The sequence below is a fragment of the Artemia sp. Qi Xiang Cuo genome, chromosome 12 (assembly GCF_049724085.1).
Source record: "Artemia sp. Qi Xiang Cuo chromosome 12, ASM4972408v1, whole genome shotgun sequence".
In the NCBI taxonomy this organism is placed as follows: domain Eukaryota; kingdom Metazoa; phylum Arthropoda; class Branchiopoda; order Anostraca; family Artemiidae; genus Artemia; species Artemia sp. Qi Xiang Cuo.
The window spans coordinates 68772187-68790953 of NC_142805.1; the positions used below are offsets into that span (position 1 = coordinate 68772187).

General features: G+C 34.4%; 1 protein-coding gene across 3 annotated transcripts in view; it reads left to right on the forward strand.

The window, feature by feature from the left end:
* Positions 1 to 18767, forward strand: part of LOC148946439 (vam6/Vps39-like protein) — a 103993-nt gene that overhangs the window by 21241 nt on the left and 63985 nt on the right. For all 3 annotated transcript variants that reach the window (XM_089098461.1, XM_089098462.1, XM_089098460.1), the window contains exons 4-5: positions 7367 to 7570; positions 8543 to 8717. In XM_089098461.1, the coding sequence (XP_088954587.1) occupies positions 7367 to 7570; positions 8543 to 8717 (379 nt within the window). The remainder of the gene's footprint in view (positions 1 to 7366; positions 7571 to 8542; positions 8718 to 18767) is intronic.

Below are 18767 nucleotides of genomic sequence, written 5' to 3' on the forward strand. Positions count from 1 at the left end.
AGGTGATTTGTTTAGTTTATAGTTGTTCCTTCGGATGAATCATCCAAATGAACAACTATAAACTCGACATTTTGTTTGCAATTAGAAGACACGGAAGGCTTTTTCACCTTCATTGGAAGTTTGTTTAACTTTTGGGTAAGATTAAAGATGGAAATTTGCATCAACACTTTGAATGAACATTGTCAGTGAACTCTCTCTGAAAATAGTCTAGTGGATAATCCGGAAGTTCATTATTTTGTGAATGACCCGAAAAGTTTTTTTTTGTATAAAAATGCTAGTTTCAATTATATCATATTAGTAATACTTCTGAGGACGGTCTCCGTATATGTGATCGTAATATCTGGACTTCCTGTTTTTTCTTCTTTTTTTTTTACTCTCTGAATAAATGGATTTTTCCCCATTTGAGAATTTATTTGTTCGTCGTAGACCGTTTTATTTCTGATTTAAGGGATTTACGTAATCTAACATGCGAAGAAGTTTACTCTTCATTCCCTTGTGGGGGAAATTCAAATTCAGGAAAATGCTTGTGTCTGATTTAGCAAAATTAAGATTGGAGTATTGTGTTTCAACAATTTGCGTAGAGATGCGTCAATTTCATAAATAAGGTCGAGACTTTTTTTTTCTTGATGAATTCGAATCCAAGTTCTTTTAAGAGAGCCTCTATTCTACGTTTGCTCTTTAAATGGAACCCAATTTTATTTCTCTTTACTTTGCCAAATTATATTTGCCAAAAACTATAAGCTGAATTGTTCTCAAAGGTATTATTAGACAGGCACAGTCAATCTCAAGGTGAATATCAATCACACTTTGAGTCTCTAAATGACCCTGCTGGTGCTTCCTTGTTTAGCTGTAAAGATTTGACAATTATCTCAGAAGTTTGAAAAAAAAAGAGAGAAAAATCTCAATGAAAAAAAAAACAACAAACGAGACTGCGGCCAGTGGAGAGAAAAGAAAAAAAAATGTAAAACAACGTGGATGTTTCGCCTGTATCAAAACAAGGCGTCTTCAGCACGAGAGAAACACAACCGGGAAACGGGGGGTTGTGATTTCACTAATGGATGGAGCCTTTAGAATTTGCTCCCATGAATTTCTGGATTCGGAATTGTTATATTTGAGGGATATTTTTTTTTGTAATAAATACCCAATTAAGTTCATTGACAAAATAATTGAAAATAGGCGTGTTAAACATGATAGTAGGGCTATTGGGTTTTCTCATTCTTCAGATTTAAACGTATTTATAAGGTTCGTTTCATTGCCATATGTACTTGGTTTTGGGTGAGAAGCTTTCACGGATTTTGCGTAAATTTAACATCGATACATGTTTCAAATCGATGAGACCAGTGGGTAGTTTCTTTGGTTCTTGAAAGGATTCAACCCCGGGAAATTTATTCAGTAGGGAGTATAAGATTCCGTGTTCTTGTGGGAAGTTCTATATTGGTAGGAGTCACCAACAATTTGCTGAAAGATTTATTGAACATGGAAATGCAATAGAAAAAACCCTGCAATTAAAAAAGCCTCCGGAAACTTTTGCTTCAGCTTTAGTAGAACATATTTGGTTTCAACCAGATCATTTTGTACAATTTGATGAAGCCTTAGCTATTTCAAATGATAAGGGGTACACTCAATGGACAAGAGAAGCCATAGAAATTAAAAAACATATGTTTGCTAACCTTTCGATAAATAGAGAAAGAGGAACTTTAAATATTAACTCCATTTATGATAACCTTTTAAAAAGTGAATCTACAGTCGATAAGAAAGTGAAGATCTTAAATAATCACCAGGGGACTATTTTACCTGCTAGACCAAAACGAATTGCTTCAGTAATAGCCAACAAGAGGATTAAATCGTAACAGAATAATTAACGTAATTACCAGTTTTTCTTAATTGAACCTCAGTTGCTCTGGTGTTTTCACTGAAGTAGCTCTAATAGCATCTTTTCCCTACGTGGATTAGTTTGCGCCAAATGCATTTTTTTTTTGGTGGTGGATTTACTTGTTTTTAGTTTTTTATTGTTCTTTTTGTGTTTAGCTCGTGCTGAAGACCCCTTGTTTTGATACAGGCGAAATATCCGCGTTGTTTTACATTTTTCGTCTTTTCTCCCCACTGGCCGCAGTGTCGTGTGGTTGTTTTTTTTTTTTAATTGAGATTTTTCTCTCTGCTGGTTTTTGTCATGGCTGTTCAGTTCGACTTAAGATCTTTAATAAGTTTGAAAATGGCAGATACAAACTACGTGTGACAGTGACAATATGTTAGGCGTCAAGGATATAGTGGAAACATCGTATTGGACAGGAAAGATTCGAAATCATGTAGATTATGAAACAAATTGGAGATTCTGTTTTCGGTTTGATGAATTTGGTTCTAGTTAAACAATAAAAATGGAATTCAACTGGAGAAAATTTTGAAACGACATTACAGGCTTGCGTTGCTTCTATGATGAACTATGATTGATAATATTAATAAGTAAAGTTTCTAAATTCTGTTCAAGATATTTTATTGACAAAAACACATGACAAATAAATTTCTAAACTGGTCAGGGCTCGATGTGTCGTCCATAAACAAATATAAGAAAATGCCGAAATCACAAATACAGGATATAAAAAAAAAACAAAAAAAAACATACAGGGTAGGAGATAACAGAGGAGGCCATCCCAGCGCGAGAGCACCACGGCGGGTATTTTCCGGAAGGAATTTTCAGAGGTAATTGCTGGGGGGGGGGGGGGAGGGTAAACGCCTAGAATCCAATTTACCAAATGGATAGCATAGTTTCAATGATAGCATACATAATAATTACTTATAATGCTTCAGTTAATATGAACTACTGATCGTTCTTTAATGTATTAAATAAAAAAAAACAAGTTTTTTTTAACTTAAAGTAAGGAGCGACATTAAAACTTAAAACGAACAGAAATTATTCCGTATATGAAAGGGGCTTTCCCCTCCTCAACGCCTCGCTCTTTACGCTAAAGTTTAAAAACAAAGGACAAAAATAAATGACAAATAAATTTCTAAACTGGTCGACGGAGAGCAGGGCTCAATGTGTTGGCCATAAACAAATATAAGAAAATGCCAACATAACAAATACAAGATAAAAAAACATACAAGGTAGGAAATAACAGAGGAGGCCACCCCAGTGCAAGAACACAACAACACAAATCATACTAATACCAATTATTCATCAATCCCAACATCCAAACAAAGAACCATTTTTGAAATATGTTTTTTCAAAGAAGATCTGCTCTTGAAACTTGGGAACATTTCTACTAAATTAAGTTAATTTACACTATGAGGAGTCTGGTATGTGATTGAAAATCTAGCTCTTTCTGATTTAATCGGAGGAAGGCGATACTTCTTGGAGCGGACGTGGTGGGCAGGAGAAATCGGAGTCTCAATTATACCCAAATTATGGAAATAATTTGTTGAAGATTGAATATCATAATACCACATTGCTGTATGTAGGTCCTTCACTTGTTTAAGATTAAGAACATTGAGAAAAACATGCAAAGTTTAGGTTTCCGAGAGATTTTGAAGCCTCATTGGGCGATGAACAAAAGTACCCAGAATTCTAATTGCCTTATTTTGAATTATCTGATGAGGTTGCAGATGGACCGTAAATGTGTTGAGATAGATTGCACGGCAATAATTTAGATATGATTCAATTAGAGAATGGTATAAAATTTTAAGGATGGAAAAAGGAAACACATGTTTCAATCTAAGAAGACAACCTAAGTTATGGGCAAGTTTCAAACTCAAATAATCAGAATGTTTATGGAAGGATAAGAGCTCATCGAGAATAATCCCAAGGTAACCAAATGATTTTACTCTTTTTATCCTACTTTGATTTACAATTAACTCTTCTATAGTAATTTTATTTACTGCCCGCTGTGACCGCCCAAAAATCATGAATTCAGTTTTAGAAAAATTTGGTTTTAGAAAAATTTGTGAGGTAGGTAGTTACATGCCAAACATTAATTCAAAGATTTCATTGCTATCACCATTTTCTCAACCAATAAAGATGGGGTTTTAGTTTTTACTGTTACAGCTGTATCATCTGCAAAAATTACTACTAAGCTACTATCTTCAGGTCAAGCACCTAGGACTTAACAATAGTAATGGTCCTAATATTGATCCCTTGGGGACTCCAGGGATCATGGCATACATTTTACAGTATAGGAGTAGGCAAGGTCAGTAATGCCAATGCACGAGAATCTAGGAGGGGGACAAAGTTTTTTTTATTGTTGTTATTGAAGATGTAAAAAAATGTTTTTCATGATGTAGACAAGGGGGATATTTATCAATGTAATTTCCAAAAAAGATGTATTCAAAGTTCAGGGGGTGGAGGAAGAAACTTTAGGGGGCAATCTTGTTGGGTTTTATTTTTCATTTTCTGGGACAACACAAAACTTGTATTTTTCATACTTTGTGAAGGAGGACCCACCGCCTCCCAATATGTGTTGAAGTTTTTAGATATTCAGCAAGAACGTTTCTGCAAGAAGGATAAAATGGTTCGATATTAGTTATCCAATCGAAGGGCGCAAGATATAAAAGAGAACGAAAAATGGTAAAAGCAGAATGGCTAGAAAAAAGAAAACTAAAAATTTGACAAAAAGGATGGACCTTTTTTTGCTATTCTGGGAAGTCTATGGGAATGTAATATAGATAAAAAGTACGCAATACAGATGTCTAACGGAGCAATTTTATGTAACCATTAAATGTTGTGCTTGTGATTGTCTTTCATCAGTTTCTTCCAAAAATGTTATTATGAATGTTACCTATTAAGAGCAAGCTTAAACAGAGAATTTATCTCTGCATATAGATTCAAAATGTTTGAATGTAGCTTAAGAAATAGTTTTTAAATTTCTAATGAATCCTCTTCAGTTTGGAACATGTGATGGTTTGATAAATATTGTTTCATGAAATAACTTAACTTCAAGGGATCCTCTGAATAAACTAATCGATCAAAATCAGGGCAACATTAACATCATTACGAATCGCTTCAAGACGAGTCTAGTACTCGATATATTCTTTTGACATTGCAGGATAACCCTGTTGGACTTCTCTAGTATATTATTTTTTTTCTGTGGTTTGTAATTAAGTTCGTAAAAACTAAAAACTAGTCAAAATTTGCTATTGCTACTACTAACAGTTTCTCTGGAAATCACCTTGCAAATCTTCCTCTGTTTTCGTAGCGCCCGCGTTTTAGAACCATGCTTAACCGCTGTCATCAATGTAGCTTCCAATATTCTAATCTCGGTTCGCAGACTTATATTCCTATTCTTCTTAATACGAAAAATACCAATAAACATCGGAGAATTTTTAAACCTTTAGATACTTATAAAATAAAGGGAATGGGTTTGAATTTCATTTAACCCGCTTTCCTCCTTAAACCAATGGCTTCAATTTATGAAAATCGAAGGAGGGGGCACATTTGTTGCTTGTTTCAGTGAAAGTCCCCAAAAAATTGTTCAGTGAAAACACAGAGAAAAAAGACATTTCACAAATCTAGGGGGAGGGACTCTCCCTGAACTTGTCTGAAATAGGAGTTTTAATGGGTATTACCCTGACCTTTTCTTTTCCTTTCTCCCCAGGTTTTAAAAACCGTTTTTGGGGAGCATTTTCATTGGAATAAATAAAAAAAAAATAAGAAACTGAGGCATTGATTTTTGTATCTTAATTTTAAAAAGCGAAAAAGGTAGTACCTCTCCTTAACTCCTCTTTCTAAGTTTTCATCAAATGACACCCCTGCTCTGATACTTTATTTACTTTTAGCCTGAAATAACCTAATATTACACAAAATGTTTCCTTTCAAGAAAAACAGAAAAATTTTCTTATTTTTACGAAACGCAAGTTTTAGACATTTTAATGTGCCAACATTGTAACATTGATTGAAACAAAAGCTTTTTTTACTCCCTATACCCATCATAGGTCTACTTATGCCCGAAAACTGTGATTTTATATCTTGATCTTTCCAAATTCCGGAAGGTATGCGTAAATGATAGTGAAAGTTTCTATTTAATCATATTTGATTGTCACTTTTGCTATTGCTTTCATAATAACTAAAAATTACTTATCATTCAAAAAGCTCAAACCATATTTATTTAAATTTTTTCATCAGAATCATTAGTTAAGGGCACTTGAAAAAATACCATGAGAGAAATAAACTAAACTATTAATTATGATCTAACTATATCTTCGTATTGTATGGTATATACAGAATCTTTAGAATGGTAACAGTCTAGTAGTACCTTGCATACGTGAAAAATCGTGCGGGGCGGCAAATAATTGCTAGTCGTGAAAAACTAATGGAAAATAAATATGCCTAATCAGACTTACTAGTGAACATTTACGGCCATAACGACTAGAAAAGCAATTATTTGAAAATTGACCACATTTCTATCCTCGTCATAGGTAGTTCTTGCTAAACTGACACTAATAATCGGTCTCGGTCGCTTGTTTACAATTTTTTGAAAATAATAATCGCTTCTTGGAGTTATTGATTAGAAAATAAAAAAACGAAATTTGAAAGGAAAGATTGAGCTTTAATAGTCATGAGCGCAATAGTTTGAATTTAGTGCCAACAACTGCTGGCATAAAATACTTTTCAATTGCGAGAAGGAGTCACTTTCCAAGTCTACACAATTCTTGTCTTCTCGTGAATCACGGTTCGGCAGCGTTTTGCTAGTCCTAAATGTCAATTGAAAGCCAAGTTAGTTTTGCTTTTCAGCTTGTGAATAACGTCCTTACGAGAGAGTTTAAGAAAGAAAAAACGGGTTTCTAAGAAATCTTTTACGAATAACGTCCTTACAAGAGAGAGTTTAAGAAAGAAAAACGGGTTTAATTTAAACCCGTTTGGTCTAAGAAATTATTTACGAATAACGTCCTTACATAGTGGTAATGTTTGGGTATTGGCGTCAGCAGGCGACAAATTGGAAATCATAAGACTGAAAATGGAGAGGAGGAAAATCTTATCCGTTTTATAGATACATTCAAGGAGAGGAGGGAGGTGTTTTGGATGAGTTGATTGGTTGGGTTGATGGGTTGAAATTTTAAAACATAGAAGCTTTGAGGATTTTAAAAGGTGTTATGGGCATTGTGCATACTATTTTTTTTCGACGCACTGTGAGTAGTTTTAGGTTATTGCGGTTTTGAGCTGTTAATATTTTTTGTGTTATTATTTTTATCATTATTAGTATATTGTATGTGAGTATTCTGTATTAATAAGTTATTGTCTTTTTTTTTGTCTCATTTGTTACTGCTGTTTATTATTATGTAATCGTATCGTTATTGTTATGTATGTTTTTATTAGTTTTTTTTTTTGCATGGCCCAAATATGTTTTTTTAGCAATAAATATCTATTTGTCTATTTCAGAGAGAAATATCGTTAACGGGAGAAAAGGCAGCTGTGATTCGGCTAGTTGTGGCTGTCAAACGAAAATTGCAGCTTTACTATTGGAAGTCTCGAGAATTCCAGGAGTTAGGACCTGAGTTACTTCTCCCAGATGCACCTCGATCAATAGGATGGAATGATGAATCTATATGTGTTGGAATACGCGGAGAATATTTGCTGTTGCGGGTAAGCGGAGTTCAAAAAAATTGTTAACACTAAAAATTGGTTCAGACGGATCAGAAAACCATAAGAAAAACTGGTCGTTGTGAAAGGAGAAGAGTCCAAACAATGTGTTCGGACTTATTTTAAACACAGATAAGATATATATGTGGTTCAAAGTTTGAAAAAAAATTAAACATGTCATCAGCTTCAGGCACATCTAGTTTAGAAATTGGATCCCTTGCTTATTTTGTTGTTGCAGCAGCTAGTTCATCTGACAAAAACCATCAAAATCTTATGAATTTGGGCTGTAAACAATTGTTATGGTTTCTATTTTCAAAATTGTCTGCTTATTTTTGCTCGATGATGGACGCAAAATCGAGCGACACAATAAGAAATATGGAAAAAAAATTCCTTGAGCCATTACTGAGTGATACCACGGGAAAAACTGATCAGAGCTGATGCTATAATGATCGATTTTGTCAGGGTTTTCGATTTTGTCAGGGTTTCTCAATGGCTCTTCCTTCATAAGGCAAACAGAAGAAAATTATTTAAAATACGTTGCTCAGTATTGATTTTGTTTTCACATTATATTTTACAGCCCCACTACCGGGTGATACGCGACTAATCTTGGCAATTATTCTTTGTTTTCACTTTTAAATATTTGTGTCTAAAAAATTCAGTTTTTGAGGCTTCCTTCCCCTTCCACCCACAGAAATGTCAACCAAGATCCCCCCTCCCCTAACGGTTCGTTTGCAATTATGTGTTTGCCAAATTTCAATATTTGTTTTGGAAGTCAAACGAAATTGAGTTATCTTTTGTAGTCAAATGCGGACAAAAGGGAACTATTTTTCAGTTTGAGAATAGGGTTAGATACCCAGTGATAAGATTTCCGTGCATTCTGTCACTCCTCTTTGTTCTTATTTCTTTAAGTAAAATTCCAGCTATTTCTATGTTCTTCTTGTCCATGTAGAAGTTATATTCAGTTCTAATTTGCAGACAAATGGAGACAAAAAAGAACTATTCTTTACTGGAAGAATACCGGAGCCAACAGTTTCTTCTTTATCAGATGGTAGATTCGTTTTGGGTAAAGATGATATGAGCATATTCGTTGGTCCTGATGGGATTTCTTTCGAAGAGAAGGTTAAATGGAAGGAGCCACCATCTTCAGTTGGTAAATTTCTTTCTTCTTTTCTTTTTTTAATCGGAAGGATGATGGACTCGAAGACTTCACAATCTTACATTTTGTATTAAAACTTGTGTCTTCGTAAAAGTCTATCCTATTATATAAGTTTGAATCTGAATTTTAAGTTGCCTAGGTTTTCAAGGTCTGGTTTGTATTTGAAAGAAAGAAGATAATGATAAATGTTCGTTTATTTCTGGAGAGGGGATAGAGAGGGGCAGGGGCGAATCTCCAGCATTTTTATTGGGGGGGGGCAAGAGGGGTCCATATCTGGATAATCAAAAGGCATGGGATGTATAATATTTTTTTCTCCACATTATTTGGAGGGCAACTGCCCCCCCCCTTGCCACCCCCAAACGACGCCCCTGGAGGGGGAAGCATTGAGTAGATTGAGATGGAGGCGGAGCATGCGCAACAGTGTTGGCCTCGAATGCAGAGCTGTTTAAAGGAGGGGGCAAACGGGGCAGCTGCCCTGGCGCAGCGGCTGGGGGTTTCTTGTTTTACTATTCATCTGCTCCTTCGACTGTCTTATGGATGTTCGGCTGTTTTTTTGGTGCTCGACATGCTGCTAATTTTAGAAATTATAGATGGGGGGAGAATTTATTTTTTGAAATAAGATACAAGAAAGCATTTAGGGTGTTGAATTTTTGTTCCTTTTTTCAGTTTTTCTACCCCCCCCCCCCCAAAAAAAAAATAATAATTGGCATCCTTGATGCTTGACAATTACTTTTCCTGGAATATGCCCTCATTTTGGCGCATATGTGTGGTGGTATCAGTATAGTAGGCAGTTCACTTCCTTATTAGGTTCTTTTTTTGTTCCCTTGGCTGTTCTATGGATATTGCCCGGCTGTTTTTCCTTCGTGGTGAACAATCGTGTTTGTAGGAGTACTCCCAATTTCGGTACATGTCTGCAGTGGTATGAATATAGGAAGCGTTTCGCCCTCTTCTTAAGCTATTCTTGTGTTCCTTCGGCTGTTCTATGAATGTTGTTCGAACGCTTTTCCTTGTGTCGCTAATTCCCAAAACTAAGGGGGGAGCAAGGATTTTTGTTACTTGTTTTTATAAAGATACAAAAAAGAAGCCCTTGCTTGAAATCTAGAAGAAGGGGGGGTTGATTTTTTCAGTTCCTGGTCCCCCCCCAAGTACAATTTCAATCTGGTAATGAACCATCATGTTTGTAAGGGTATTCCTACATTTAGGTACATGTCTGCAGTGATATGAAAATAGGAAGCATTTCATCTTCTTCTTCGGCTATTTCTCTGTTCCATTGGCTGTTCCATGGATGTTGCCTGGCTATTTTTCATTGGTGCTGAACAATAATGTTTTTAAGGGTACTCCCACATGTATCTACATGTCTGCAGTGATATGAATATAGGAATACATGTCTGCAGCGATATGAATATAGGAATACATGTCTGCAGTGATATGAATATAGGAAGCAGTTCGTCTACTTCTTCAGCTATTTGTGAGTTCCTTCGGCTGTTCTATTTGTGTTTTTCGAACGATTTTTCTTGGTGTTAGATAGTGCCTGTAATTTATAAAAATTGGGAGGGGGGGGACTTTTTTTACTTATTTTTAGAAAGATACAAAAAATATGTTAATTGAAATCCTGGGGGTGGCATTTTTTTAGTTCCTGTCCCATTTTCCCCTCCCCCTACAATTTGAATCTGGTATCGAACCATCATGTTTGTAAGGGTACACTTTCATTTAAGTGAATTTCTGTAGTTGTATTGTTAGCAGTTCTTTCCGTTTTGTTTTGGATTCTTATTTTGATACAAGTTTTTTTATTTATTTAGTGTGGTATTACAGATTTTCTTTTCTTTCTTTAATATTAATATTTTCTTTTTTCAAATCTCGACAGACACTTTCAAATAAACTTTCAGAGATCCGTTTTTTTTTATGAAAGAGTAAATAAACCTTGAACAAGTTGTTTAAATTAGAAGCGGTTTTAGGGACATTGCACTTACTATTTTACGCGGCAACACCGTAGTCTAGTTTTTCTTCTAAGTTGCGTTCGATTTAACAGAACATAGTTAACTAGCAAGTCTATTTTCTTTGCTTTTAGGGTTTTATTTTCCAGAAAGTGAACTACATAGTTAGCCAGGATTTTGCAAATAGAACAGAAATTTTGGCACAAAATTTGAAGTTGCTATAAGGTGAGCCGTACAAGACATTAGGATCAGACCATCAAGTTTAGGAAAGGAAGGCGTGAAACAGTAAAAATAATGAAGTAGGCCAAAATCATCTTGGCTAACAAGAAGTCAGCCTTTTTGTGAAAATTTTACACCTCCTTTTACTAGAATAAAAGTAAATTCCAGCATTAAAAATACAGCCCTTGAGTGAGCGCTTTTAACAAACAGCTGCATATTTCAATCCGGGAGATTCTAATGAATCATCATATTTTGTAAGAGCCAAGCCTTTTACCATAGAGGCAAGCATGCGTTACCGAGCTCGAATTTTTTGCCAGAAATTCATAGTAGATATCTAACAACGAAGAATTCTTAATAGTTGTTTCATAGTCAACTTTCCATTTAACTAAGATGCCGTTCGTCAAAAAATTCGAAATTAACTAAGAATTGTAAATCAAACTGTTCGTGGTAACGAACTGTAAGTAAGGAGTGACCCGGCTCAATAGTAACCGAAACCCTAAAAAACCGGAATTTTGATACACATAGATACATCAATAGAATCAAATTTTTATACTAATTTCAAATATATAAGTTTGATTAAGTTTAGTTTTACCCATCAAAAGTTACGCGCCTGAGAAAATTTGCCTTATTTTCGAAAAAAGGGGAAACACCCACAACAAGTCATAGAATTTTAATGAAAATCACACCATCGGATTCAGCGTATCAGAAAACTCTACAGCAGAAGTTTCAAGCTCCTATCTGCAAAAATGTGGAATTTTGTATTTTTTGTCAGAAGAAAGATCACGGATGCGTGTTGATTTGTTTTTGTGCGTATTTCCCCAGGGTTGATCGTATCGACCCAGTAGTCCTAGAATATCGTAAGAGGGCTTATTTGAGCGGAAATTAAAAGTTCTAGTGGCCTTTTTAAGTGACCAAAAAAATTGGAGGGCAACTTGCCCCTCCCACGCTCATTTTTTCCCAAAGTAACCCAATCAAAATTTTGAGATAGCCATTTTGTTCAGCATAGTCGAAAATTTAATAAATATGTATTTGAGGATGACTTAATCCCCCACAGTTCCCAAGGGAAGGGCTGCAAGTTCTTAACTTTGCCCATTGTTTACATATAGTATTGGTTAGTGGGAAGTATAAAGACGTTTCAGGAGGTATTTTTTTCTGATGGGGGATGTACGCAGGAGGGGGTTACGGGGAAGGATCCTTTTATGGAGGATGTTTCCTTGGGGGAAGGGACATTTCTACTTTAAAAAACGATCAGAAATTAAATTAAAAAAAACTAGTTTTTTCAACTAAAAGTAAGGAGCAACATTAAAACTTAAAACAAACAGAAATTATTGCGTATATGAGGGGGTTCGCCTTCTGGTCAATACTTCGCCCTTTTCACCAAGTTGTTTTTAGTAGTTTCAATAGAGCTATCTATTCTAATTAACCGGCCTTTGTGATTCAGGGATCTGTGATTCAAACAAAATTAAAACTTTAGCGTAAAGAGCAAGGTATCGACTAGGGGGCAAACTCTCTAATATATGTCATAAAACATATGAATATAGAAGTTCGTTGCGTAAATTAATTCGTAAGTTACATCAGAACAAAATTTCGAGAAAGCCATTTAACAACAAAAAAGTAAAATTAATATTCAAATTTCGTCTTAATTATTCATATACGGTGAGCCAAAATCAAAACCTGCATTAATTCAAAAACGTTCAGAAATTGAATAAAAAAAAACAAGTTTTTTTAACTGAAAATAAGGAGTGATATTAAAACTTAAAACAAACAGAAATTATTCCGTATATGAAAGGAGCTGTCCACTCCTCAATACCTAGCTCTTTACGCTAAAGTTTGAATCTGTCACGCAACTTTATTTTTTAAAACAATAAAAAACTTTAGCGTAAAGAGTGAGCTATTGAGGAGGGGACATCCCCTTTCATATACGGAATAATTTCTGTTCGTTTTAAGTTTTAATGTCGCTCCGTACTTTCAGTTAAAAAAACTTGTTTTTTCTTATTTAATCAAATGCAAGATCTGCTTATTAGTTAACTAATGAAGTAAGTCGAAGGTGGCTCTAGTTTCCTATTTAGCGCATAATCCTATTTTGTGTATTCAGTCCCAATCTATACCATTTTAAACTAAGAAATTTTAGTCATGGTTTATTTTAAAGCTATTCTAGTATATGCAACTAGAACATTGTAGTTTTGAGGAAGAAAGCTATATGAATGTTATTAACCCATAATATACCGAGCCTGGGTTGTCGATGGTGTTAATCAAGCTTGAGTCTTGTAAAGATCCCTTTTTCCTCGTCATCGCTTAATTAATTTTTTCAGGAAGATTATTCACAGTACTTTTTTGGGTTTCTGGAGATTTATTTAATTATACGTATATATATATATATATATATATATATATATATATATATATATATATATATATATATATATATATATATATATATATATATATATATATATATATATATATATATTGAATAGCTATCCCCTTGTGTAGTTAGGTATTCCCATTGGATCCTGCCAGACCCCAAGTTTTTTTATACAACGCATTATAATTAAAATAAATAAATATTTATAATAGCCTCATTCGAGAGGAACCGAAAAATCAAGGTTGAATTGGTAGGTATATTTAACACAGGATCACAAAAAAAGTATCTTTTAGGGTCCTCCCGGGAGCCGCTTGGTGTTTAATGCTAATGAAGTATTTACTGCTATGACTAAATCAGGAGAATTAGTATACCCAAAAAAACTATACCTGAGTGGGTTTAGTTTTATCAATTAACCGAAATTAATGGGTGGGGGGGCACAATCTATTTTTGAAAATCAAGAAGAAGGCAAGTTTGTCATTTTCTACATGAAAACAGTAAAAAAAGAGATTTTTCAACTAAAATACCCGTTCCCTAACAAGTACTTTTCAAAATCTAGGAGGACATGGGGGTAAAAAATTCAAGAGGACACGTACAACCCCCCAATTGCCGCCACTGAGTGGTTATGACTTTAAATGACTAATTTCAAGTTTAAAAAAAAGAAAAAACTAAAACAGTTAAAAATTGATTTTAAACAAAGATTTAGCTTTCTTGGATTATTCTATTAAAAAATATCCTGTTGAAATCAGCTTTGAATGACAGTTAATGAGTAACAACTCCGAAAATTTGATTAGTGTGCGCATTGACTATGTATAAGGTCAGAGTTCTTACTAATATTAATATTTCTCTGATTGACCTTGATTGACTAAGCATATAATGCAAAAGATGCTCAATTAAGTTTGAATTGACAGATGTACTTAAAAGTAAAGTCTCAGTTGACAGTCTAGCTGGTTAAGTGTTGTATCTTAAAATAGCACAGTATAGGTGCGTAATATTTTCTTTTTGCACCGGAGTAATTTATTGCTAAACAATATTTTCACGAGTTTATGTATATATATATATATATATATATATATATATATATATATATATATATATATATATATATATATATATATATATATATATATATATATATATATATATATATATATATATATATATATATATATATATATATATATATATATATATATATATATATATTCTAGGGGGGAGGGGGCACCTGAAAATGTTTTCTCGTCGGGAAAGTTTGAAATACACCTTCGTTTTTTAGTAATAGCTAATGCTTTGTGCTTTCGGTGTAATACCTAAAATTAGGTATTTTTTTAATTCTAAGACCACACTGCCTTTCTATTGACGAAGAAATAAAAGTTCAAATCCTTTTCTTAGACATTGAAAACAGATGCACAAATCTAGATATTTTGACCACATGCACCAGTGGTCGTCATTAGCAGAAAAACTAAAGCATTACAATTAAAACTAACGTATTTATACAGGACAAAATAATTACTTTCGGATAACAAATAGTTTATATCACTGTGAAAAATATTACAGTAACAATTTATTTATATATAGCCACAATTAGGTTTTTTCACAATTAATTAAACAAACTTTTTCCGCAAAATAATTTTTCCAAAGAAAAGTAAAGAACTCCATTAAACAAAAAATGAACAAAAATCAAATAATCTACCATGCGTGAAACTACCACAAATCAGCATCGATAAATAAATGAAACCCACAACGAACAGAAATTACAATAAATAACCGAGTCAAACTCAAAACGAGCAGAAATTAACATAAGTTGTGCTCAAAACCCCTATGCCTTCCCAAGGTCAGAATATAATTTGCACTTTACTGAAAAAAATATAAATGTTTTTACTTTTATAACTTTAATAAATCAAATAATAATAACATTTTTATTACTAAATATCAGTATATGTATATTAAACTAACAATGCACATTCATTTGTGCATTTCCAGGATCCACTCTTTTTCCCCTACTAAGTCAAACAAAATGTAGTTTTGAAGGTATGATCAAGGGGAACATGTCAAATAGGTAAAAACCGCTTCCTAGGCAGGTATGTTATCTGCTAAGGGGAAGGGGGACAACTTTCCCTCCCAGACCTCAATTTGCCCCCCGCCTCCCATACCCTAGTGTGCCCCCTCCCCCACATGAAATTTAGTTTCTTCCAAAATCTTGTCAAAACTAAGATAAATCTGCATAATTCAAACATCAACAGAAACAGATCTGTTTTTTTTTAGTTTATATTTATTTTTATAGTACTATAAGATACCTTTTTATTACTTTTGTAGTACTAAATAATATCTTTAGGGTAACAAATGGCTTATTTTTTAGTTTTTACGGTCATTTTTACTTGATTTGGGAAAATTGGCTCCAACTTTGCCCCCCCTCAAGATTTTGCTGAAATTACGCCACTGTTCCCAGGTAAACTTTGTGTAATATTTTAAGAAAGTAGTAGAGCTCTGCAAAGAAAACTTACTGTGATTAGCTCAAATATAACTATACTATAGTTCCCCTCCCCTCTCCTGAACAAAAATTCTGGATACGCCCTCTGGATGACTTTAGGGGTGTGTTTCCCGCTTTTTTCGAAAATAAGGCAAATTTTCTCCGGCTCGTAACTTTTGATAGGGAAGCATAAATTTGATGAAACTTATATATTCAAAATCAGCCTAAAGATCCAATTCTTTTGATGTATCTATTGGTATCACAATTACTTTTTTTACAGTTTCGGTTACTATTGAACCGGGTCGTTCCTTACTTACAGTTCGTTACCACGAACTGTTTGATAACAACGGGGCCATAATTAGTGATAAGGAAAGAGTTAAAGAGAGATGGGCAGAACATTTTGAGAATGTGCTAAATTGGGATATAAAGAATGAAAAACTTTGTGTTACTTTGGCTGTAAAGTAAAATTTTAGTTTACGAAAAGGACTGAAAAGTGCAATACTAAAAAGACTAAAAAATACCAAGGCCCTGGGAGCTGATAGTGTGGTACTGGAGTTTTTAAATGTGACTGTTGTGAGTGTTAGAGATAAATAACTGAAGATTTTGAATATGATTCTTGAAAAGAGAAAAGTTCCTAGTGATTTTGTGAACAATTTAAATGGTGCTGGGTTTTTTCTCCGCTGGAATATTCCCAATTAAATTTTTTTTAAATAAATGATAAGCACTAAGCAAAAATTTATTATTTGTTATGTAATATTCAAAATTATTTTGTGGTTTCTTAAATATCATGTTCCTCTGTTTTTTTCTGAACTGAGCAAAAGAGTTTATTTGGTCTGAACTTTGGCAAATTTTCTTACGTTTGCAATTCGCATGGAAAGCACCTTTTTAGCCAAAACCTTGCACTAGTAATACCTGTCTGAAGTGCATGAAAATATTCATAACAAGTAGAAAAACTTTTATTTCAAATGTTTTAAAAAGGTTTGTATTGCTGCAAGCTAAAAATTAAATCATGGGCTTTCATAACATTTTCTAACTATGCATCCAATCTCTTCCTTTACCCCCAGAGGACCTCTCAGGGCTGGGCTTAGATTTTCACCAGCATAAATATCTTTCCACACTGCGATCACGCTTGTGTGGTGCTGTTCGCATGCATCTAAGCATCTTTGTTGGCCTCCTTTTTTGTCTTGTATGCCTTGTGCTTGCCACTGAAGAAGTATATTGGGCAATCTGGCCGCCGGCAAGAAAACTACATGTCCTAGGTACTGGCATCCTTGTTTGTTGTCTTACAACATCAAAGACATTTGTCTAGTTAGTGTATCAGCGAATATCCATGTCGGTTATTCTGTCCGTCTAGTTAATTTTTGTGGGGTAGTTGTTTTTAAACCAAGTGGGACGTTTCTCCTTCTGAAATGTAAATTTTAAGCACTCAGAAATATATGTCAGAACCGAAAAGAATGTTGATACGGAACTCATATAGTTTCTGTTGGGGGGAGTATTTTTCCCCCCCTCCTCCAAGGAGGTACCTGAAATCGATAACATGATTTGTTGGCTCAATTTCAATAGGTAAGCTAGTAGCTGACATTGTTGTCGTTATAGGAAGTAAGGTAAAAGGCAAAGAATACGGCATGGAATTTAGAATCCATACTGGCGGTGCTGATGTCCGTTTCATGGGCCTTTAGCCAGGAAGTACAATGGGTATTCGTTATAGGAGGATTTATGTATAGCAAGAACTGTGCGCCCCTCTCTACTAGTTTGTTCAAAAACTTCATTTTCTATCTGACATATCAGCATCATGATGATAGAGATTAAGAAGTGAGTGGTGACGTGTAGATTAGGATAAAACTGAATTTTATGTTGTTAAGCAACAGAGGGTCATACAGAAGCCCTGCACAGTCTATTCGAAAGAGTGTGGAAAAGGGTGCAGAATAGAACGAATGCAATTTTCAGCTGGATTGAGTATCCCCCCTCCCCGATGGGTCTGTGTCATTGAAATACCGACTTGCCAAAGCTATTCGAGTTTTCAGCTCTTTCTTTGAATTAAATAAAAAAAAAAGTTATTTTCAACTTAAAGTAAGGAGCAACATCAAAACTTAAAACGAACAGAAATTATTACATATAGAAAGGTGTCCTCAACACCTCGCTCTTTACGCTAAAGTATTTTAGTACGTTTATTGTTCTAATTAAACGGCCCTTGTGTTTCAAGATTCATTATTAAAGAATTGGGACAAAATTTAAACTTTAGCATAAAGAGCAAGGTGCTGAGGAGGGGGCTATCCCCCTCATCTCCATAATAATTTCTGTTAGTTTTAAGTTTTAATGCTGCTCCTTACGTTCAGTTGAAAAAGCTTGTTTTTTTATTTACCCCCAACCGAAAGCGCTAACAATGGGCAAATTTTATAACTTAAAAACCTTTCCCCTGGGGATGTGGGAGGAGGGTCATGTTATACCAAAAGGCATAGTTATTGGGCCTTTCAACTATGATGGACAAAATGGCTATCTCAACATTTTTATCAGACGATTTTGGGAAAAATGGGGCGGGGGAGGCGGTCCAGTTGCCCTCCAATTTTTTCGGTCACTTAAAAAGGGCACTAGAACTTTTAACTTCCGTTCGAATGAGCCCTCTCCCGATATTCTAGGACATTTGGGGTGATACGGTCACCCCTGGAAAAAAAACAGCGCACCCGTGGTCTTTCTTCTGACAAAAAATACAAAATTCCACATTTTTGCAGATAGGAGCTTGAAACATATACAGTAGGGTTCTCTGATACGCTGAATCTGATTGTATGGTTTTCATTGGGATCGCTTGATTTTTAGGGGCTGTTTCCCCCTTTTTTCAAAAAAGGAAAATTTTCTCAGGTTCGTAACCTTTGATGAGTAAGACTAAATTTAATGGAATTTATATATTTGAAATCAGCATAAAAAGCCAATTCTTTTTATGTATCTATTGGTATCAAAATTCTGTTTTTTAGAGTTTCGGTTACTGTTGAACCGGGTCGCTCCTCACTTACAGTTGGTTACCACGAAATGTTTGATCATCAAACGCGTGACTATGCTTTCTT